The following is a 19,512-nucleotide window of genomic DNA, read 5'->3' on the forward strand; positions in this document are numbered from 1 at the left end:
TCCCTCAGGACCTGCGACATAGAGACATGATGGGGGGCAGGGTTCCAAGTAGCGGACATCTGTATTACTGGGCTCCTGTGTTTGGTGCTTCACACCATCTGCTGGCTACAACATCACCAGCACTCCCACAGGCTGCTGCAACTCTATGGAGAGTGAGAAAGAGGTGCAGAAGGAGCAGAGCTCTCAGCTGGCTTTGTATTTGAATTGAGAGAAAAATAAAACACTGCTTTTATTACAAATTAGCCACTTTAGCAAGTTTGTACACGCGGGCTAATTTAGGAACACAATCAGAATGGATCTGCCGTGAATTATTGATTTGAGAGGAAACAAAAAAAGACTAATTTTTAAAAAAAGTTTAATTTGAAGTAACATCAAAGTGTTGAGGCCACAGTGCTGCAGTGGTCATCACTGTGGCCTCACAACAAGAAGGTTTGAGTCCTGGCTCAGGCACAGGGTCTTTCTGTGTGGAGTCTCCATGTTCTCCCTGTTCCTGCTGGGTTCTCTCTGGTACTCCAGCTTCCTCCACAGTCCAAAGACATCAAGAGGGGACGAGGCTGATTGATTCTCTAAATTGACTGTAGGTGTGACTGTGAGTGTGAATGGTTGTCTGTCTCTATGTGTTGGCCCTGCGATGGACAGTTGACCTGTCCAGGGTGAACCCTGCCTCTTGCCTGAAAGCTGCTGGGTTAGGCTCAAGCCCCCCCCCCCCCCCCTTAACAGGATAAGCAGAAGAAAATGGATGGATAAAATTGATTGTTCCTAAATTTGAACTGAGTCTTGTGGGTGGGGTGTAAATGTGTAAGACATGATTCTATTGGTGTGTCATTTCTCTCAGCTGAGCTCCGCCCACAACTCAGATTGGTGACCTTAGGGTGGAAAAGTGACACCAACATGGAAGTACAGGGAACTGAAGTTAATCCAGTGGGTGCATATTTAATATGCAGGCGCTATCTTTGAGTCAGTATTAAACAATTTCTTGATTGTACAACAAAGATACAACATAACTTCATAACCAGAAGCTGGCGAAAGCTTTTCCTTTTTAACTCTGATCCGTCTCGGTTTGAATACAAAGCAGAGGAGAAATATCAATCGAGTGGCCCAGCTACAGCACAAGAGACTGTCCGGAAATAATTAAAAAAAGAAAATCACAAATCATAAGGAAAATATACCTCCATCATTCAGATTGACCAACAGAGGGAACACTGTCCATTGTCTCAAAGCCGGAAAAGATGGGTATACTTTTCTCTGCTGTGCTGCATTAGGAGGTGTGGAGCCATGCTAATTAGCTTAGCACAATGAATGGGAGTGAATGTGAAGTGTTAGCATTCCTCTGTCTTTGCCAGTATCGATGTAATTAAGGTTTTAGGCATATTTGTAGTGACTAAATTGAAAGTTGGGGGATGTTGTGATTTAATCATCAGCCACACAGCTGGAACTACTTTCCTGGCGGCAAAGTGATTTAATGACTGCTGCTGCTAAAAAGATGGCACGCTCCTTTAAAGCTGAACAACAAACACTTGAAAAAGAACCTGGCTGACCACGAAGAAAAAAAAACCTTTATTTCTTTTCTTATCAAGATACATTAAAGGATACAGAGACATTGGAATAAAAAACACTTGAGAAAAAGTTTCAATTGTAGCATGTTTGTCTCTCCACCATACAAAAATCAGCACCCTGCCCCCCTTTTTAGTTCCCCTCTGGTTCAGATGACCAGCCCACCCCACCCCCCTATGAAGGAGAGCAATGGTTCACATGTACAGTCCCCTATTAGAGCCATCTCCACAATCATGGAGCAGAATTACACACTTTTTGATGTAAAAAAAGTTTGCCAGTTCTCCACTTCTCTTTACACAGACTAGTATTTGCTACAAACTCAAACACTTCTATTTCTTTTTTTTGTCCATTTTTTTTTTTTTTTAATCGGAGAAATATAACAAAGCCCACATTGGGACCGAACTTGCTTATAAAACCCTTGTAACGTCACGGCGGTGGGATACAAAGGAATTATAATGATCCAATCAACAACTTTAGTAACTTGTCCTTTCAAAAAGGTACAAACAGGGGGCGCTAAAATGAACGTTCACAATGTTGTTTGATTGAGCAGAACTTAAATCCATATTTTGAGGGGGAAAAAAAAAAATCAGTTTCACAGTAGACTTCAAAATGACATTTTTTGGCCCCGATTTTCAATATTCTGCTTCCTTTACAGACTTTAATCGACGTTCATTCATCCCCAGCCGAGCCAGAGCATCATCAGAAATGCTTCTGGCTCAACAGACAACAGATGTCTTTTTTTCTTTAATTTTGTTTTTTTTTGCACATTATGGCTTCATTCTGCAGACTCCAACATTATATAGCTCTGAGCCACATGTGTCATCATGGCGAGTCACACAGTCACTCGTGCAAAATCCATGGTGACCCACAATCATTTGAATTTCCTCGGAAACAACACAATCTCTCTTAACCTGGATGACTATGGACCCCTCTGAGCAACCGGCCTCCCTCCCTCCCTCCCTCCCTCTCTAATTCCACAGAGCGTCCACACGCGACGGGGTAACGGAGGGACCGGTTCACTTCTCTCTCCACCTCGTGACACTGGACCAGAGACGAAAACGCAGCTCGACAGCAATGACCCTTAGTTCATTTTTCATAATTATATTTCAGGTGACGTTTTGCGAAGGTGGGACGGTAGAGAAGTATACCGATTACAAAAGTGTTAAAGCAAGAACAAAACAGGTTGGAGCAGTTAAACCAGGATCATTATATCAGGATTACATTCTAGGGATTAAAAGGGAACACTTAGTTTTAATATTGTGCCACCAGTGTCAATAGTGGAACATTCTTTCCGCTTGTTTCAGTAGATTCTAAAAGATTTGATGCACAATTCAATTCACAGAAAAATATATCAACAACAATTAAGGTTGCTGATAAATCTTTGAACACTGCATTTGGACTATAACAAGTAATCTACTTGGTATTTTTTTGGTGACCGTGATTGTTATTAATAAAATGATTTAATTTAAATCAGTAATGACGATCAAGTCTGGCTGACACCGGCTACAGTTACATGGACAGCAACAATCTGACTAATGATCTTTAATTAAATTAAATTTTTAAAATGATGAATTTCTTACAGAAGAATCCACAGTCGGAAGTTTCCTTCTGGGATTGGACTTGAATTTCTCTTTTTTATGTTGGTACAATTTGAGTGTTTTCTTGTGATACCGCTCAATAACCCCCCCCCCCCATCAGAAAGGATGAATAAACGGCACTAAATGTGTTATTACTTGCATTGTAAACACTTTATAAACCGTTAATTAACAATATTTAACGGCTTATAACCTATTGTCCCTTACGTCAATGCCGGGCCACTATTTCACAAGATGAAAGTATTCTATTCTACAATGTTGCCTTAGAAAAAAATAAAAGTAGTATACTCTGCTTTCTTCTTGCTAAATTGTGACCCATACATTGATATATGGGAAATTAGGTTGTCTTTTACTACTGCTAATGGTTTATGAAGTATTTACAATGCAAGTAACACATTTAGAACCATTTATTAATATTTCAAAGGGGAGGTAACTTACTTGCTAACAATGCTAAAACAAAATTTCAAGGTATTTGCAACAGGCCACAAAGCGGTTTGACCGCTGTATGCATTGCAAAAACTCCCATTAGGACTTGATAGCGGGATTGAATTGTAAACGTGTCTACAATACCTTCAACTACAATCAGAATATTTCAAGTTTTAATGTGATAACTGCTTTTTCTCTCCGTGACCTTCCTCAATGGACAATGTTGCACAATGCAAGTGTAACTAGTGATATTAATTGTATTCCGCTTGACCTAAATCCATGTTCTCGACTTGTTTTGTCCTTGCTCTGCATTTTTGAGCCGTGTGTGGGAAAATCGTTGATACTAAAGAGTGAAGTTAGGATGAAAAACTAGGATTTATTAACCCGTGTTATCAGGTATAGATGATGGGAAAAGTTTCAAGTTACAGAGTTGACGTTCTAGACAGCGAAGGGCAGCTCTACTAACAGGTCTCTGAACTGAATCAGTTGAACTGGTCAACCTGTGCACAGGTTAGTGAGCCATTTCCAACGTACCTGTGTGAACGCACAGTAGCACACACGCACGCGCACACACACACACACACACACACAGAGCGTAATAATGGAGTGTATGAGTAACGTCATTCGACCTTCAGCTTGCCAGAGCTGTCCCAGTCTCTCTCATGTCATCCCACGCTGCAGGTTGTCATCCCCTCCGATGATGATGATGATGATGATGATGATGATGATGCATATATTTACACAAAGATAGAGACGTGGAGGAAAAACAAAGTGTGCTTTATCACCGTTGTTTCAGGAGGAGAAATATCTTGATTTAAATTACACATTTAAAAACAGGTTGCTTTAAAAAGGAGAGAAAAAAATAGTTAGGATCCGGAATAAAACACTACAAAGCCCAAGGTGTGTGTTTGTGTATGTATCAGTATGGTCGTGCGTGTATACTTGTTTAATATGAAATGTGTGTGTGTATATGTGTGTGTTTTGGGGGATAACAGGACTAAAGAAAAATGACACTGGAAAAAAAAAAAGGGGGGGGGGTAAAAGACTACAGGTATGGCGTACTGTGCTTCCTGGTAAGTGACAACCCAGGCACAGACCCTTCCCAGCTCCTTCCTGATCCCCAAGTCCTGTTAAAAGAACCCTCCTGTCCCTCCCCCTCAGTCCTCCAGGACAATGGGTTCACTGGTGCTGGAGGGGAGCAGGGGCATGGCCAGGGAGCGAGGGGGAGGCGGCAGCTTGATCCGGACTGGGAGGTGAGGTTTCCTTGCTGCACGACGCATCTCTGACTGGGTCAGATGTTTCCTCAGAGCCCTGTAAAAACAACAACAACAACAACACCACCACGTCAGACAGGAGCTGTGCTTCCACTTAACTGTCTGAGGAATTTGGAGCAGGCAATAAAACAAAAAAGCCAATAAAGAAGGTTATATAATGCTGCCAGAAGATGGCGCAATCGGCAAAGATGCAAGTGGTTGTGAGGGAAGCGAAGAGGAGCTGTCTGACAGTGACGAGGATCTACTCTGAGTTCAGCACATAGCTGTTCAGATATCTTGCTATTGTCCTGACTAAGTTTGGGAATAATAAACAACGGCAATTTAAGAGCTGATTTGTAAATTAGCGTTTCCATTTTCTGTTTTGGCATTTACAAAAACCTCTTTGTGCGAGCATAAAAACTTTTTTGGCATGAGGTTTTCTTTTTTAAGAACCTTTTCTGATGCGATATTGATAAATGCGTCAAATCGATGGAGAATCAGACAATCGACATTCATCGGGCGAAAGACTGATGACGAAAATCTGCCATTTGGCTCACTTGAGTGAATTAATTAAATTACGTCCATGGTCTTTTTTCAAAAGTTGATTCGGTTAAGTTTAGAACTGAGACTCGCGCACTAAGGTGTGACGCTGCCATCGCTGCAGCCGCTGTGTAAATCACATGACCACTACGGATGACTTTGACAGTCTTGTAGGGTGAATTTAGTTTCTCGCACACTGACTTTTACATTACATCCTCAAGCCTTGTTCCACAAAATGAAGTGTACAAGGACTATTCAACATTCACGGGTGGATGGTAGGACGGACTATTTCTTGGCCAGGAGAGAGAACATTCCTGGAGCCTCTAATGTGTAACCTGCTGTCACACATGCGTGAGGTGTGTTGGATCACCGAGCTCAAAAGAGGCAGGTGGCCAGGGTTTAATGTGAACTAGAGGCATCTGTGACTCAGAGCGTGTGGACGGATTCAGATTCAGCAGGTGTGTCGAGCAGCCATTCCGTCCTCTTATTAAACACGCTGATAGCAGGACTGAGTTGAACGTACCTGGTGTCCTTTGTAGCCACAAACACCACAGGGTTGGGAGCCTCCCCCTGGCTGACCTTCTGCCGCTTGATGACAGACTGGGAGGTGGTCCTCATACCTGAAGAGTACGGCCTCCCGTTGGCTGGGTAGGGCACCCCTGAAGCCTGCGAACCAGTGAGAGACGAGTATAGACTTGAGAATGATGAATCAACAGCCGTGAGGAGGGTGTGTGTGGTGTGTGAGCGTGACACTAACGCTGTCGAAGCCTCTCTTCCCAAGCAGGCTTTGGCCCACGCGAGGCTGACTGGCCTGGTTCCTGTTGATGGGGGTCGGGGGTCCTCTGGATGCCTTCAGTTTCAGAGGAGCTGAGATGGCTGCAGACACACAACATTGTTTGTTCACACTCAAGAAGGAAGACACACAGCAAACAGAACCACAGATGAATGTTGGCATCCTCACCTAAATCCTTCACTATGGTGGCCAGAGACTGTCGAGGCACCAACTTGCTCTTTAGGGTAGTTTTCGTAGCTTTGGGCAGCCTAATCATACCTGAGGAGACAGAACAGTTCCAGTCAGACCCCTGAACCAACATCCTATGACACACTCATGAGTCGTTGCTTCCAAGTCGAGCCTCTTATGCTTTTTCTCTCCCTCCCATAAATACTTGAATATTCAGGTTCTCGTGAATCAAATTTCAGGGAATTTTACAAACATTTTCTGATTTTACCAAAAGATAATGAAATTAAAAATTCCCAGCCCTTGAAATTTCCAGAATTTAAATGACTGTATGGACCCTGATGAGCAGAGGACATGTCAGTGTCTGTACATACACTCAGCTTTGACAGCGTTGGCATTGATGGAGGCGTAGGGCCGGCGTGCAGCACGGCGAGGCTGCAGGATGTCCTCGCAGACCCGTCGAGCGATGCGCGTTAGCTTGGTGGTCTGCAGTATGAATGTCTGGCGGTTCTTGGCCAGCAGTTTGGCTCGTCCCTCGTTGCGGGTGAACGGCGACATGCCCTGGACCTCCTGGCGGGTCATGTGACCACGGGGGCCTGACTCCTGGTGGAAAGGGGAAGACGATAGCTTTCGTGAATAGCTCACGAATGATTTTGGTGCTGCTTCTCAACATGGCGAGAGAACGAGACCTACAGAGCCAGCTCTAGCAGCGCCCTCTAGCTGTGTGGGTGTCTTCAGGCCTCCATACTTCTTCCAGTAGATCCAGCAGGAGGCACACAGTCTGCACTGCATGTTGGGAGGCCCCCAGGCGTACCACTGAGGTGACTGGGCCGCTAGAGGGGTGACAGGATGGGTAGGGTTGGTGGGGGGGTTATTAAAAGACCACAGTCACTAATTTCACATCTCAAACACTCCCACAATGTTTGTAGTTGCTCCTGTTTGTGGGAGTTTTGCTGGCTTGGAGGATGGAGCATCATCGTTGGTGCAATTGTGAAAACACGCTGTCCTGATGACAGAGATGAGGTCATTACAGAAGCGACCTCCAACTCACTCTAACGAACCCATGATATGATGACAGGTAAACATTTAACCAGTGGGGGCAGCAGCACAAGTGTCAGGGGTTCTTGAAAGAGGTGTTTTCCCTTCTCTCTTGTCCCGATTTTTAGCATTTAATTTAATTGAAAAACCAAACAGGTATCAAATAGACTCTGAGACGGAGGAAGAGGATATACAACAATGCTAACAGGAAGTATAGCCTGATGAGTATGTGTAACTCTTTCCTCCTGATATTTATTGAGTAACTCTTGCTCACTCACCCAGACGAGCAAAGACTTTAATATAAGTGGTACACAGTAGCGAGAAATGACACATAATCACATGAAAGCACAGATTTCATGAATAAGGCTCAATATTCATACCGCTGGCACATCACTACATCCCTAATATGAATATTTCTATATTGCTCTGGGGGCTTCAAGTTTCACCCTCAATCAAGTGAACGTTACACCCTAGCCCACGTGACTCCTGCTGACACAAATCCAGCTGGAAGCAGAAAGCAAATCACACTTTTTGAGTGGAGAATGTCCTGAAACTGTGGTGTTGTCCCACAAACATATTTTGACGTGCCAGCTCAGATGGCGTACTTACTGTGGCAGCTTTCGCAGCTGAGTCCTTTCTGAAAGCCTGCGGCCCCGTTCATCCCGGGCTTGCTGCCTGGCACCATGATCTGATTGGGGTTGGGTTTGGTGCTGGTGAGGACGGAGACAAAGACAGACACAGAGAGAGACAGAGAGAGAAACAGACAACGAGAGAGCCAGTGAGAGAGAGCGAGAGCGAGATGAGTTCTCTTGAGTTATTTCTAGCTTGACAACTCTTTCGTGTTGCAGTTAAGAGTCAAACTCACTAGGTGGGGATGTACACCTGCTTCAGCTTGCTGTCCGCCTCTGCTGCCTTTAGTCGTTTCTGAAAAGAATGATCAACAGTTTTGTGAGGCGTGTGAGAGAGATGAGTATTCCCAATAGCTGGTGTTGCTGTGTGCTAACCTGCTGGATGTAGCGGTCTGTAGTCTTCCACATGTAGTAGAACTGCACCACGCTGGCTAGAGACTTCCAGGGCAGCTGAGATAGAGGAAGCGCTGATGTGTTAGTTGTGGGATGTAAAATAGTTTTTGAGTAAAATATCATTATGCAACTTGTCAGGATTCTAGAGGAGAGGAGCTTACAAAGTCCTGGCGGATGTCGTTGAAGTCTTTGCCGTATTTCTCCAGAGCTTCTTCAAACAGCATGGCCTCCGAGGCGCTCCACTCCTCCATCTCGTCCCGACAGAGCACCGGACCCCCCTGAGGCACCAGCGTGGACATGGCTTTGGCCAGGTCATAGTTGTTCTTTTGCAACGTGTCCATGGCGTGGAACTAAGAGGGAAGAGAAGACACGGAACGTTACAGCTTCATGCTAGCAGATTTTCTCCAATCAGCATTCCATTCTGACAAATACTGAGTTTTTGAGGCTTATATTTGGGAGTTAACAGATTAAAAAAAAATGTACTGATATAATGTGCAAAATATATTTTTGCTCCCTCAAATGTATATATTGAACACTTGTGACAAAGATACGTTTTTGAGGCAGAATCATTTACACTTCAACGATAAACTATTAATAAACAGTAACATCACTTCATATCACTATCTCTCGTAATAACTAGAGGCTTAATAGCATCTTCGTTTGGTGGGGATTGCCACTAAAATCCCACCGTTGTTGGTTCAATCATTGTTCGTTGGTTCATGAATGCTTTCATTTGGTTACCTGATGGAGCAGTAAAAAAAAAAAAGAAAGAGCTGGTTTTCCTGATCACATCTTAACATATTACGAAACAGTCTGTTTGAATCACTTCTGTGTCTCCATCAACTCATTTTGATTGGGACCAACAGGTCTTTCTTAAAAATTGGAAGAAAAAAAAAAGAAGAAGTTTTCAAGCAGCCAGTGAAGGGCTGAGTCCCATCTTTCCAGGGTTCCTACAAGTTTCAACAAGTCAAATTTAAGACCTTTTTTAAGACATTTTGAATGAAATTTTAGACCTATTTGTGACACCATATGATAGCTTTTGGTCATCAGTGGAATGGTGGGATGTGCTTCCCAACACACAAGTGCTTGTTGTGGTGCTGAACCAAGTAGATCGATACATGAAGAAAGAATCTCCAATGATGCATGGCAGCACCGACCAATTTGAAAAAAGACAGATACAGAATTCTCAATTTCACCATTTATTTTGGCATTGAAAAATGAACACTGCCACACTCCTTCCCTACAGACAATGCAACTGGAATAGGGGAGTGAATTGAAAAGTAAAAAAAAAAATTTTTAAAAAGTGAAAAATTACTGTGTAAGAATTAGTGTGTATATCAGTGACATATGTTGTATTGTGGTACCAGGAACCCGGGCAGCGGTAGCGGAGACCTGGGTTGCTGGAGGAGGTCGAGGCATAGCAGCAGGTGCTGTGTCCGCAGGAGACGATGTCAGATATCTGGCTCGATGCAACTCGTGTCTCATGTTTACCAGACTTCACATGCAACTCCAGAGCCTTTATCCCTCATGTTCCCAGTTGGACATTTTTTTGCACAATGTGCAGCGGGCTTCATGCAGATTTCCAGTTTTCAGCCAGCATTTAAATTCTTTTTTTGTCCAGCCATAGATCATTGAATTGGCACTCGCCCATTTTAGATACCCGATCAGACTCACCGCGCACATCCACCACATGTAACCTGCTCGACTTTCTGTGCAACACAGAACTCAGACCACACGAATGTGATATGCAGCATTCGCATTTCTCATTTTATTGGTTCCACCTTGAATAATTTTTCGTTCATATGGTCGAACTGATTTCATTGTCTGACACTCCTGCGGGAACATTTTTTTAACGCGATAGATCTAACGTAAAGTCAATTTAAGACTTGGCGCCTCATTTTTAAGACCTACCACCAAAATTTAAGACTTTTGAAGGGCCTTAAATTTCGGATTGTTGAATTTTAGACTTAATCTGAGATTATGTAGTGTGTGTGTGTGTGTGTGTGTGTGTCTCACCAGTGTGATGTCTCTGGATGCTGCTGCCGCGCTCATATGAAGGCTGGGCTGGCGAATGGAGCTGCTACAGTCCAGGGCTCGTGCGAATGTCCCCACAGCTCTGTAACAAACACACACACGCGGCTCACTAATCCTACAAAAGCACCAGAGATCTTTGAAGAAGATGAACTTCCACCAGTGGCCACTAGATGGAGTGTCGGTCTGATAGACTCATTAATGGGCTGGAAGATGTTTCTTTTTAACAGAAAGCTTCACCTGATTTCATTTGCTTGAGTGCCGAACCATATTCTACTGTTAGATACGCCCAGTGCTGAAGTAATACCACCATCACATATTGACCACTGATGCTTTGCTAACCAATTAAACATGTAGGCAGCTCCCCCTCTCTTCTGCTACACTATGAAGATGCATCATAGCTCTATGCAGCAGATGATCAAACTTGTCACTTCACACATTTCCTACAGAAAAGCTGCCCTGTGGATGGTCGAGTCACATGTTGCCATAGCAACGGGATGTGGTGACAACACAACTGGATAAGAGGAGGCAAGGGGTCGTTACCTTGCCACAACCAGGAACTGGTCGATCTGAGGGTCCTTGAGTTGGTTGTTGGGGTCCCACACCTTGGTCTCCAACTTCTCCTGGAGCCTGTTGTCTGATTCACCTGAGAGGGGGAGGAAGTGGCATCAACTTATGGGGGGTCACTGGTGTAATCACCTGCTCATCTGCAGCTAGTGTCTCCAACTCACCCTCAGCTAACTTGTCAGGGATCTCTGCCTGGTACTTCGAGCCTACCCGGATCTCTCCCTGGTCTGCCAGCAGGGTCTTCTGGACCGGGTCGAACACCAATGAGTAGAAGAAACAGTCCTGGATAGAACACATGACACAACAGGTTTCAGCCGCTTTGTTCTTCTGGTGCTGTGACATTTTTTTTGAGAGCTTAAGGGGTGGCATCATACCTCTTTCTCTAGGTAACCGGCCAAAACATCTGTTTCATTGAGGAGGGTGACGTTACATTTCCCCCTGGAAACACAGCAGGGAGGATGTCAGAGTTTCAGGTTTTTCTACACCAGTCGGGTTTTTATACGTTTTGTCAGAGAAAATCTTCACCTCGTTCTTTTTACGTCACTATTCAAAGCTAGCGCCGGTAGGTGAGTGTATGGGTCCCAATTGTCTACCAATATAAAGTAAACTAAGGACAAAAAGTCCTAAAAGGATCAGGCCACCAGACTGAAAATCTCTCTAGAATGAAATGCTTAAAAAAAAAAAAAAAAAAATCAACAGAACTTCCAGTTCGCGACCCTGGCCCCTAGGTAGCGTGCGTTACCTTATGTGAGTAGCAGGTAGAGATTCAAACTGTCGAGAGAGGAAGAGTTCTCTGTGTTTGAGCTGGTGTTTCTGCTGTTCCGACAGGGCTGGCTGCTTCGACTCCTCCTCAAACTCTCCTGTAAATACACAAACACGTCAGCATCGGCGCGCTTTCTCTGCTGACCTCACGAACATTACACACAACGACTTGGTTTTGGTTTGCAACCAGCAGGTGCAGGTCAAAACCCTGCAGGCAGGAAAATATCAAAGTCTTTTGGAATTAATCATTTAGAAGTCAATTTTTCATCAATTTTTTTTACCCTTAATAGGTTACGAGGGCCTGAACAATCACAAGCATGAGGCAGAAATGATCTTACAACACAATTCTACAGTCGGTAACAACAAGGCCCCCAAAACTTATTCCATCTGCTCCCTTCATCGTTTCACAAAGACACTGAAAGTCTTCAATGACATGAGGAGTCTTCTTTTAATTTCTGGATTATTCACTGCTGGTTATTCAGATTCCTCTGTTTCGCGACTACTTGCGGTCTGTTTTTATTTGTTGTTTTATTAATCATGTTATCTTTTCTACAATTACTCAGAAAATCATCAGTCACTTTGCAAAACCTATTAACTAGTTTCGTAAAAAGTAATGAAAATTAAGTATTTCGACACAGGGTGAGGGTGAGGGAATCTCGCAGTGTAAGGAATGAGCTGCTCTCTGGTCTGGTTGTACCAGCAGCTGAGTTCAGTGCCATGGGCCAGACTGCAACAGCAGGGCAGGCTGATGCTCCCGGCCTCTTTACTGTATGTCTCTTTTGGGCTCTGCAGGCACCTCACCAGTGTCTTTCACACCTGGTTGATGGATGCTTTGCACTTTTGGAAAACTTGAAACTTAACAACTTGCTACTGTAAGTTTCTTCAGAAATAAATCAAAGCCTGTTCACAAAGAGGAGATGAAGACCATCTCAGTGATACCGGCCCCAAGGAACCTCATGACTCTCTTGCTCCACCTCAGCTCCAGGCTGTGTATGTGTGTGTGTCTTTTGTTCCTTTTTTAACGATAAACTGATTTTGTTTGGGACCAACAGGTCTTTGTTTAAATTTTTTTTTTTAAAAAAGGTATAATAATAAGGGCTGAATCACAGTGTGTGTGTGTGTGTGTGTATACACTTTCCCTTCAGTGCTCAGTTCCATTCAATCATAATCCTCATAGTTTCATACTCAAGTAATGTGGTTAAATTTTCACTTTTGAGGCCAATTTTTGAAACTTGATTTACATTTTCATATCCACAGGGGGATTATTTTCTTACTTTGCTTTTATCCATCAGATTGTTACTTAAGCAGGTCTTTTTTTTTTTGGTTGATCTTCAATACATAACCAGGACACACAGGAGCTGTCTGTCATCAAGGGGAAATCTATAACTATGACCGTTTTCCATCCAAGGACAAAGTTATAATTGGATTTAGAGTAAACTATGCAAATGTTACACATTACTGAACCCGTATGCCACCTATGTTTCAGAGTACAGCAGCTGTGTGTGTGTGTGTGTGTGTGTGTGTGTGTGTGTGTTCGGCCACTAGATTGCGCATTCCTAATTTCAGGCGGGTGAGTAATTTGTTGCAAGCTGGAGGGGAGGGACTATATCGCTCCATCTCGGTGGACTCCGCCCCTGCACTCAGCCACAGGAAACCCTGTCAGTGAGGGCAAGAAGGAGAGACATACTGAGCGAGATAGTGAGCGAAAGGGACGCTACCTTAAGCCACACCCCTTTTCTGTTAACCTCTCAACCCCCCCCCACCCCCCTGTCCGGCTAGTCCCTGCCAGACAAAGTAGGAAACCCTGTGTACCAAACCTGAGGCGCCCATCCCCCCACCCCCCAACATGTATCCCCAACTCCCGACACACACACACACACACACGCACACACACACGCAAAAGGAGAGACCGCACATAAACATAAGGAACGACAGGCACTGAAAGCGCACACAGTAATCTCTCTCCCTCTCACACACACACACACACACACACACGCACTCAGAGTCAGAATTAACCCGTTGTGTGCTGTGGCCCTTAGGGACAGATCAAGGGCCTTTTGTTCTCTACAAAGAATTTGTGTGTGTGCGTGCGCGCCCGCGCACATGCTTAGCGGGAGGAGGGAGTAGATAAAGAAATGAGCAGTTGCCGCGAGAAGTCGCCTGCACATTTCTTCATAATGGGAACAGGATCACAGTGTGCCAGACGAAGTTAGACAAGGTCACACACATCACTTTCTGTCAAAGACGGGTGAGAATGAACTCCGAGCCGGGGTCCACTCCACTCTGACAGTTGGAAACACACCACTTTCTCTCAATCCACGTGAAGCCGCGACCCCCCCCCCCCCCCAAAAGACACTTAAAAACCTTCCAGAGTGAATAAATCTGTAATGCTGCCGTCGCTTTGAGGTGATGACAGGGAGAGCAGAAGCTCTGATGAATGTCCAAACGCAGTTGGAGCCACGTGGCACTGAAGTAACAATGACAACTTAATGTTGCCTCCAACCTGCACTGTAATCACTCATTTGACTCCACCAGAGCAGAGCTGTTGTCATGATGATCAGCAAAGTGGTTTGACAAACTTTTTAATGCAGAGCTGTACCCTTTTATACCGGGTCTGAGCAATATGGCCCTGAAAAATGAAAACTGCACCAATGTCAACATGTGGCGCCCAACACTCATGATAAAGAGCTATTGGTGGTTCCTACGTGTTTCAACTGGTTCAATTTCAGACTCTGAATCTAATTTTAGGCCTATATCACGGCTACACCAGCTCAAACTTGGCTGCTAGCTTGGTGTTCGGTAAATTCAACAAGGGCTGTAAAGTTAGTGAGCACTGGTTCCATGTTTATTTCATGAGAACTGCTGTGGGGAACTGATACAGACTATGACCATACTGCAGCCTAAACAGTTCCCTTAAACACGATGTGATACAGCTACATTGCTATCACTGATGAAGCTGTGAGCTCTTCCTCGTCACTAACGGTGCATTAGTTTGTCATTCAGAATGTGATCACGTTAAGAATTCTGAGATTTAAGTCACAATTCAATCCTACTTTAATCTCAGACATCCAGATGATATCACCAGGGTAAAGACGGGATAGCGGATATCAATATTAGGGCTGCACCAACGATGGCAAAAGTTGTGATATTGAAATTGCGATCATTGTATTGTTAGAACAAAATAGGTGTCAATGTAAGACTTACAGACACGGGAAACTATCCCAGCTCTTGCTCTCCTTAAGAATGCATTTAGCTCGCCCATCAGCTGATCTCTCTCTCTCAGCTCATCAAAAAACAGCCCTTAGTTCCTCAGATAGTTAAAACTGAAGCGTTGAAAATCCACTGTGTTCCTGCACGATTTGACAAACATACATGTGTTTGTCTCGAGAAATACACACAAACGCCTAAATATGCCTAAAAGACTTTGCAAACAGATGAATCAAGCTCTCCATTGGTAGAACCTCTTTGCAGCTCCCCCTAAACAAGAGCTGGAACTCAAACCGTCTGGAGAAGGAGGGAGCGCTTCATTTACAACACAAGACAAAACACAGCACCAAGAAAGAAAACTTCACCTGACCTTCCACTGGCACGAAGGTTGTAGATTTTGCATTTTTGGGTGAACCATCCCTTAAAGTACACAGCCAGGACTATAAGCCCTCTCATGACCCCCTTAGATCCTCTGTTCAGAAGAGGCAAAACTCCAAATACCTGTGTGTTTATTTAACTTAATACTTGCAACAAATGGATACAGCGGTTTATTTTAGCCATGTTCAAAAAGATCGACTCAGTTAATTAATCACAATTCTAAAGTAATAAAATTATTAACTTCCGAAACTCAATGCTTACTTTTCATTTGGTAACAGCGCGGTTCTACCTTTTAACTGGACGTGATTTTAGACCGTTAATCCCTTGATGGCACTCAATTATAAAACCATGTGTCAGTATGGATAGGGTAGACCTGCTGTTGTTGGAGGACCGCAATCGGCTACAGGAGTGTCGTATCACCTCCTCGCTGAGCAGCTGCACTGCTTCACATTCACATCATTTATCTAACACGTGAACATTTCTAGGGAGGTCCTGAATACTTTTTTGGGGGGCTTTGAAGCTTTGGTATTAACTACCTGCAAATAATCGAAGCTTCAGTCAAATCAACGTTTAATAGAATGCACACTGTAACCATAGAAATTTCAAGTAAGTGCAACGGCTCAGCAGCAGTTTTCAGGTGATCAACCAAAGTGATAACGGATTTGTGATTGACAGCTTTGTTTGGCACTCAACGTTTTTGTGCTCATCTCTGTATATTTGGAAGTTCTTCCAGCTATATTTTCAACATCTTGCCTGTGTGGCGTTCTTGAAGGCCTGGGTGCAGAGCTGTCATGTGTCAGCAACAGGTTCAGCGAATTGCTGGTGACTTCAGATGAGAGCTGCCATTCATAAAGCTATGAAGCTTAAGCTCTGTATAAGAATAAGTCATGGTCATTCGCGCTGTGCATCATGAAGAGTATACCTTATTTGGAATGATTGATGTAGACGAATGAAAAAAAAGACAATCAAATACTGATTTGTTAGATTGCTATGAAAACGTATGAAGCTTTGAAGCCCTGAAGCATTCCGGTCAGCCTTAATAAACTCTGCAAATGAGCAGGAGTGTTGATTCAATAATGCGCCGATACGCAGACGGGTTGATGTTCCCATGTGCACAGTGGTGATTCTATGTTTCCTGCACCACTTACCGACGCATATAAGCACAGCCACATGCCCCTCCCACAATTTAATCATCATCTATCAATGACCCATCATTATTGATCAATATATATTGAAAAATCTGCTGTGGTTTGATTGACAACCCCGATGACCGCAGTGATTTCAATCTGAATCGTGCGTTCCCTCTTCCTTTTATTTCCCTTTTTCGTCTTTCAGATGAAACAAGTTGGTTCCGTTGATCAGGTGATGGGAGGGTTTCAGTCTCCCGGTCCAAAAAGTTCCTCTTCTCAGCGGGTTTGTGCTTCTCCATGCTGTACAATCAAGGGGCGAGGCATCATCTGAATATACTGGAGCGTGACATTAAAATAAGGTGCAGCATTTTATCAATGACCGGTCATCTGAAAGCACGTGATCACTGAGGTACAAACGGTTTCATAAATCTCACGTGAGTCCAGTTGCAGGATAATTCTGGAGCTCAGGTCTGCGCCAGTTTCTGGGCTTGATTGAAAAATGAGGGCCATTGTTGTCACATAACCAGCGGACATTCAGTATCTGTGTTTAATGCTGAGTTGGACAGTACAGCAGCATTAATGCATCCATTTTGAGGCGTGTGTGTGTGTGTTTGTGTGTGTTTCAATGTCTTTGTCTGGAGCACCACAGCCCAGGAGATGGGAGGGGCAGCTGGTGTTGGGTTGGGGTAAATGAGTGAATCTGATCAGGCTTCTGTAAGCTGCATGCCATTAGCACCCCCCCAACCCCACACACACACACACACACACACACACACACAAACACACCACCACCACCACCACCACCTCCTCCTACTCCTTCTCTCGTCCGCTGCCTCATTCGGTGTGTGTGATCTCACAGAAGACAGGGATGGAGCTTATGGGCTGATCAGGGTGGGGTAGAGGGGGGGCGGGGCTGTCCTTAAACACTGAGATAATACTACACAGACATTTTGAGACCTCAATATTAGCATTCACACCAGTGGGGTGTGAGATCTTTGACTACCTCACACTCTGATCCAGTGGTGAGGCTAAAGGTGAAACCTTCACATGAGCAGTAGAATATATGATGAATTGACCAGAAGCAGCGGAACATCGCTAATATAAGCAATTTTTGGTTTTCTGATAAGATATCACAATAGAGGACATCATCACCATGCAATTACAAAATCCTGGAACTACTCTGTGAGCTTTCAGCACAAACTAAAAGTTACACCTCGTTATAAAACACTGGAGTTTCTCTGCATAGTGTTTTGGTGTCTGAAAAGCCTTAACATTCCTACATCCTATCATCACACTGAACTTCCTACATCATATTAATGAGGACAGAACGCTTGAAATCGTGTTTTCCGGGTTTTTATCATCCCATCACGATCACGAACTCAAAATCTCTAGCTCGTATCACATCTTCGATTCGTTAACTTGCTCAATCTTGCAAATGACACAGCTTACAAATGTAAACTTCTTTTTGGCTTTTTTTTTTTGGAAGCACTCAACCTCATCTCACTTACTTGCTCGTGTCACATGAGGACAACTGAGCCATCTCCATGGCAACTGAGTGGGGCTGTCAAAATTAACCAAACATGACATCTGAAAATCCTGTCTAAAAGAACACATAGGCAGGAATATATTTGAGTGTCTATTTTTGCACATTGTGTCCATAAAAAAAGAACCTTACTACTGTACTACTACACTATGTATAGACTAAGTGTGGGTATATTTGTCAGCTCAGCAATTTACCTGCAGTTTAGGCAGGCTGAGTCATGGAAATGAATACTTACTAATAATTAGCAGTTAATTAACAGGCGATGGCTCATGGGTGGTGGAATAATATGTCATTATTGGAGAAAATATGATATGAACCAACATGTAGTGAAAGGACACGCTACTTCAAGGTAACTATTTGCACGTCTATTTTTGGTGCGAACCGCACACATCACACAGAGACTCCTGCGTTGTGCCGTATGACTGGAAAGGCCTGATGGAGGTTGGAGGAGCAACACGTGCAAGCATTCAAGATATCTTTTTAAATTCTGCGCAAGGTTCCAGTTACTCACTTGCATTGCTGTCAGCCAGAGTGTTGAGGTTGCCTGAGATGTCTCGTCTTCTGAACAGACACACCACCTTGGCCTCCACATTCCCATTGGCTGTCTGTGGGGGGGGGCAATGATCGTGAGTCAGTAACATACAATAATAAAGCACTGCTCTGAATACAACTCTAATAGTCATCACAGTAACCCATCACCAAGCTGTTCTGACCAACTTGGATATGGATCTGGTTGAACCACCTCATAAAACCTCATGTCATTTCCTGTTCCCACCAGGTGGCGTTGTGAATAATCTACTCCCGCATTTAAGGGGTTCTTCCCTGGCCAGTTGTGCATCCCTACAACAACTTTTGTAAAAATCAGTCAGTTTTTTTTTTGGTTTTTTTTTGCCGTAATCCTGCCATCGGACAAACACACACCACCAAAACCACGATGACCTCCCTGGAGCAGGTGATAAATCATAAATAGACTTAGACTGAACTAAATTAAAAAAACAACTAAATACACATCTTGGTATTAGAAATCCAGTGGCATTGTACCAACACCCAAACTTCTGGTGACCTCCCCAGTTCTCAATGGTAACAGTAACAATGTCAAGCAGACGAGCCTCTAAAATGATGTATGAGTATGTGGATTAACACCAACTCTTATAAACCTTCAAAACATTCCAGCAAATACAGTATATTTACAGAGTAATTATTTCTACGACTTTCTCAGTAGAAGGTAAACCTGTCAAGGAAGTTACTGACTCTTATTAAACACGGTCCAATAAATGATGTTTGAATGTGAATTTATGTTAACAGTGACAGAAACGAAGTAAATCAGACTATGACAGTATGACCTTAATCTCATTATTTACAATAATTCTGTTATCAAAGTAAAAAAAAAATGCATTCATTCATTAGTAAAACAACAAAAAAATCTTACATTTTGTAATTATTAGTGAAAAATTCAGATGCAGCAAGTCATGCTCACAGTATGTTTCTGTTGAGTTTGTCACACGTCA

At 43.6% G+C, this 19,512-nt stretch overlaps 1 protein-coding gene across 2 annotated transcripts in view; it reads right to left on the bottom strand.

The window, feature by feature from the left end:
- Positions 1–1,710: 1,710 nt before the first annotated feature.
- The window catches only part of mta2 (metastasis associated 1 family, member 2), a 29,020-nt gene continuing 11,218 nt past the window's right edge, over positions 1,711–19,512 (bottom strand). Inside the window, exons 3-18 of one of the 2 annotated variants that reach the window (XM_086197794.1) lie at positions 18,516–18,609; positions 11,727–11,844; positions 11,359–11,422; positions 11,149–11,266; positions 10,961–11,063; positions 10,403–10,502; positions 8,548–8,736; positions 8,369–8,443; positions 8,230–8,288; positions 7,974–8,074; positions 7,020–7,159; positions 6,701–6,926; positions 6,330–6,419; positions 6,126–6,244; positions 5,892–6,034; positions 1,711–4,886 (exon numbers count right to left, since the gene is read on the bottom strand). In XM_086197794.1, the coding sequence (XP_086053920.1) occupies positions 4,733–4,886; positions 5,892–6,034; positions 6,126–6,244; positions 6,330–6,419; positions 6,701–6,926; positions 7,020–7,159; positions 7,974–8,074; positions 8,230–8,288; positions 8,369–8,443; positions 8,548–8,736; positions 10,403–10,502; positions 10,961–11,063; positions 11,149–11,266; positions 11,359–11,422; positions 11,727–11,844; positions 18,516–18,609 (1,893 nt within the window). In that variant the 3' untranslated portion in view covers positions 1,711–4,732. Of the gene's footprint in view, positions 4,887–5,891; positions 6,035–6,125; positions 6,245–6,329; positions 6,420–6,700; positions 6,930–7,019; positions 7,160–7,973; positions 8,075–8,229; positions 8,289–8,368; positions 8,444–8,547; positions 8,737–10,402; positions 10,503–10,960; positions 11,064–11,148; positions 11,267–11,358; positions 11,423–11,726; positions 11,845–18,515; positions 18,610–19,512 lie in introns of both variants that reach the window. The other variant, XM_086197792.1, reaches the window with a different exon arrangement.

This window comes from Aulostomus chinensis, chromosome 24, assembly GCF_037954235.1.
Source record: "Aulostomus chinensis isolate RoL2024-O1b breed Wild chromosome 24, RoL_Achi_v1.0, whole genome shotgun sequence".
Classification (NCBI taxonomy): Eukaryota; Metazoa; Chordata; class Actinopteri; order Syngnathiformes; family Aulostomidae; genus Aulostomus; species Aulostomus chinensis.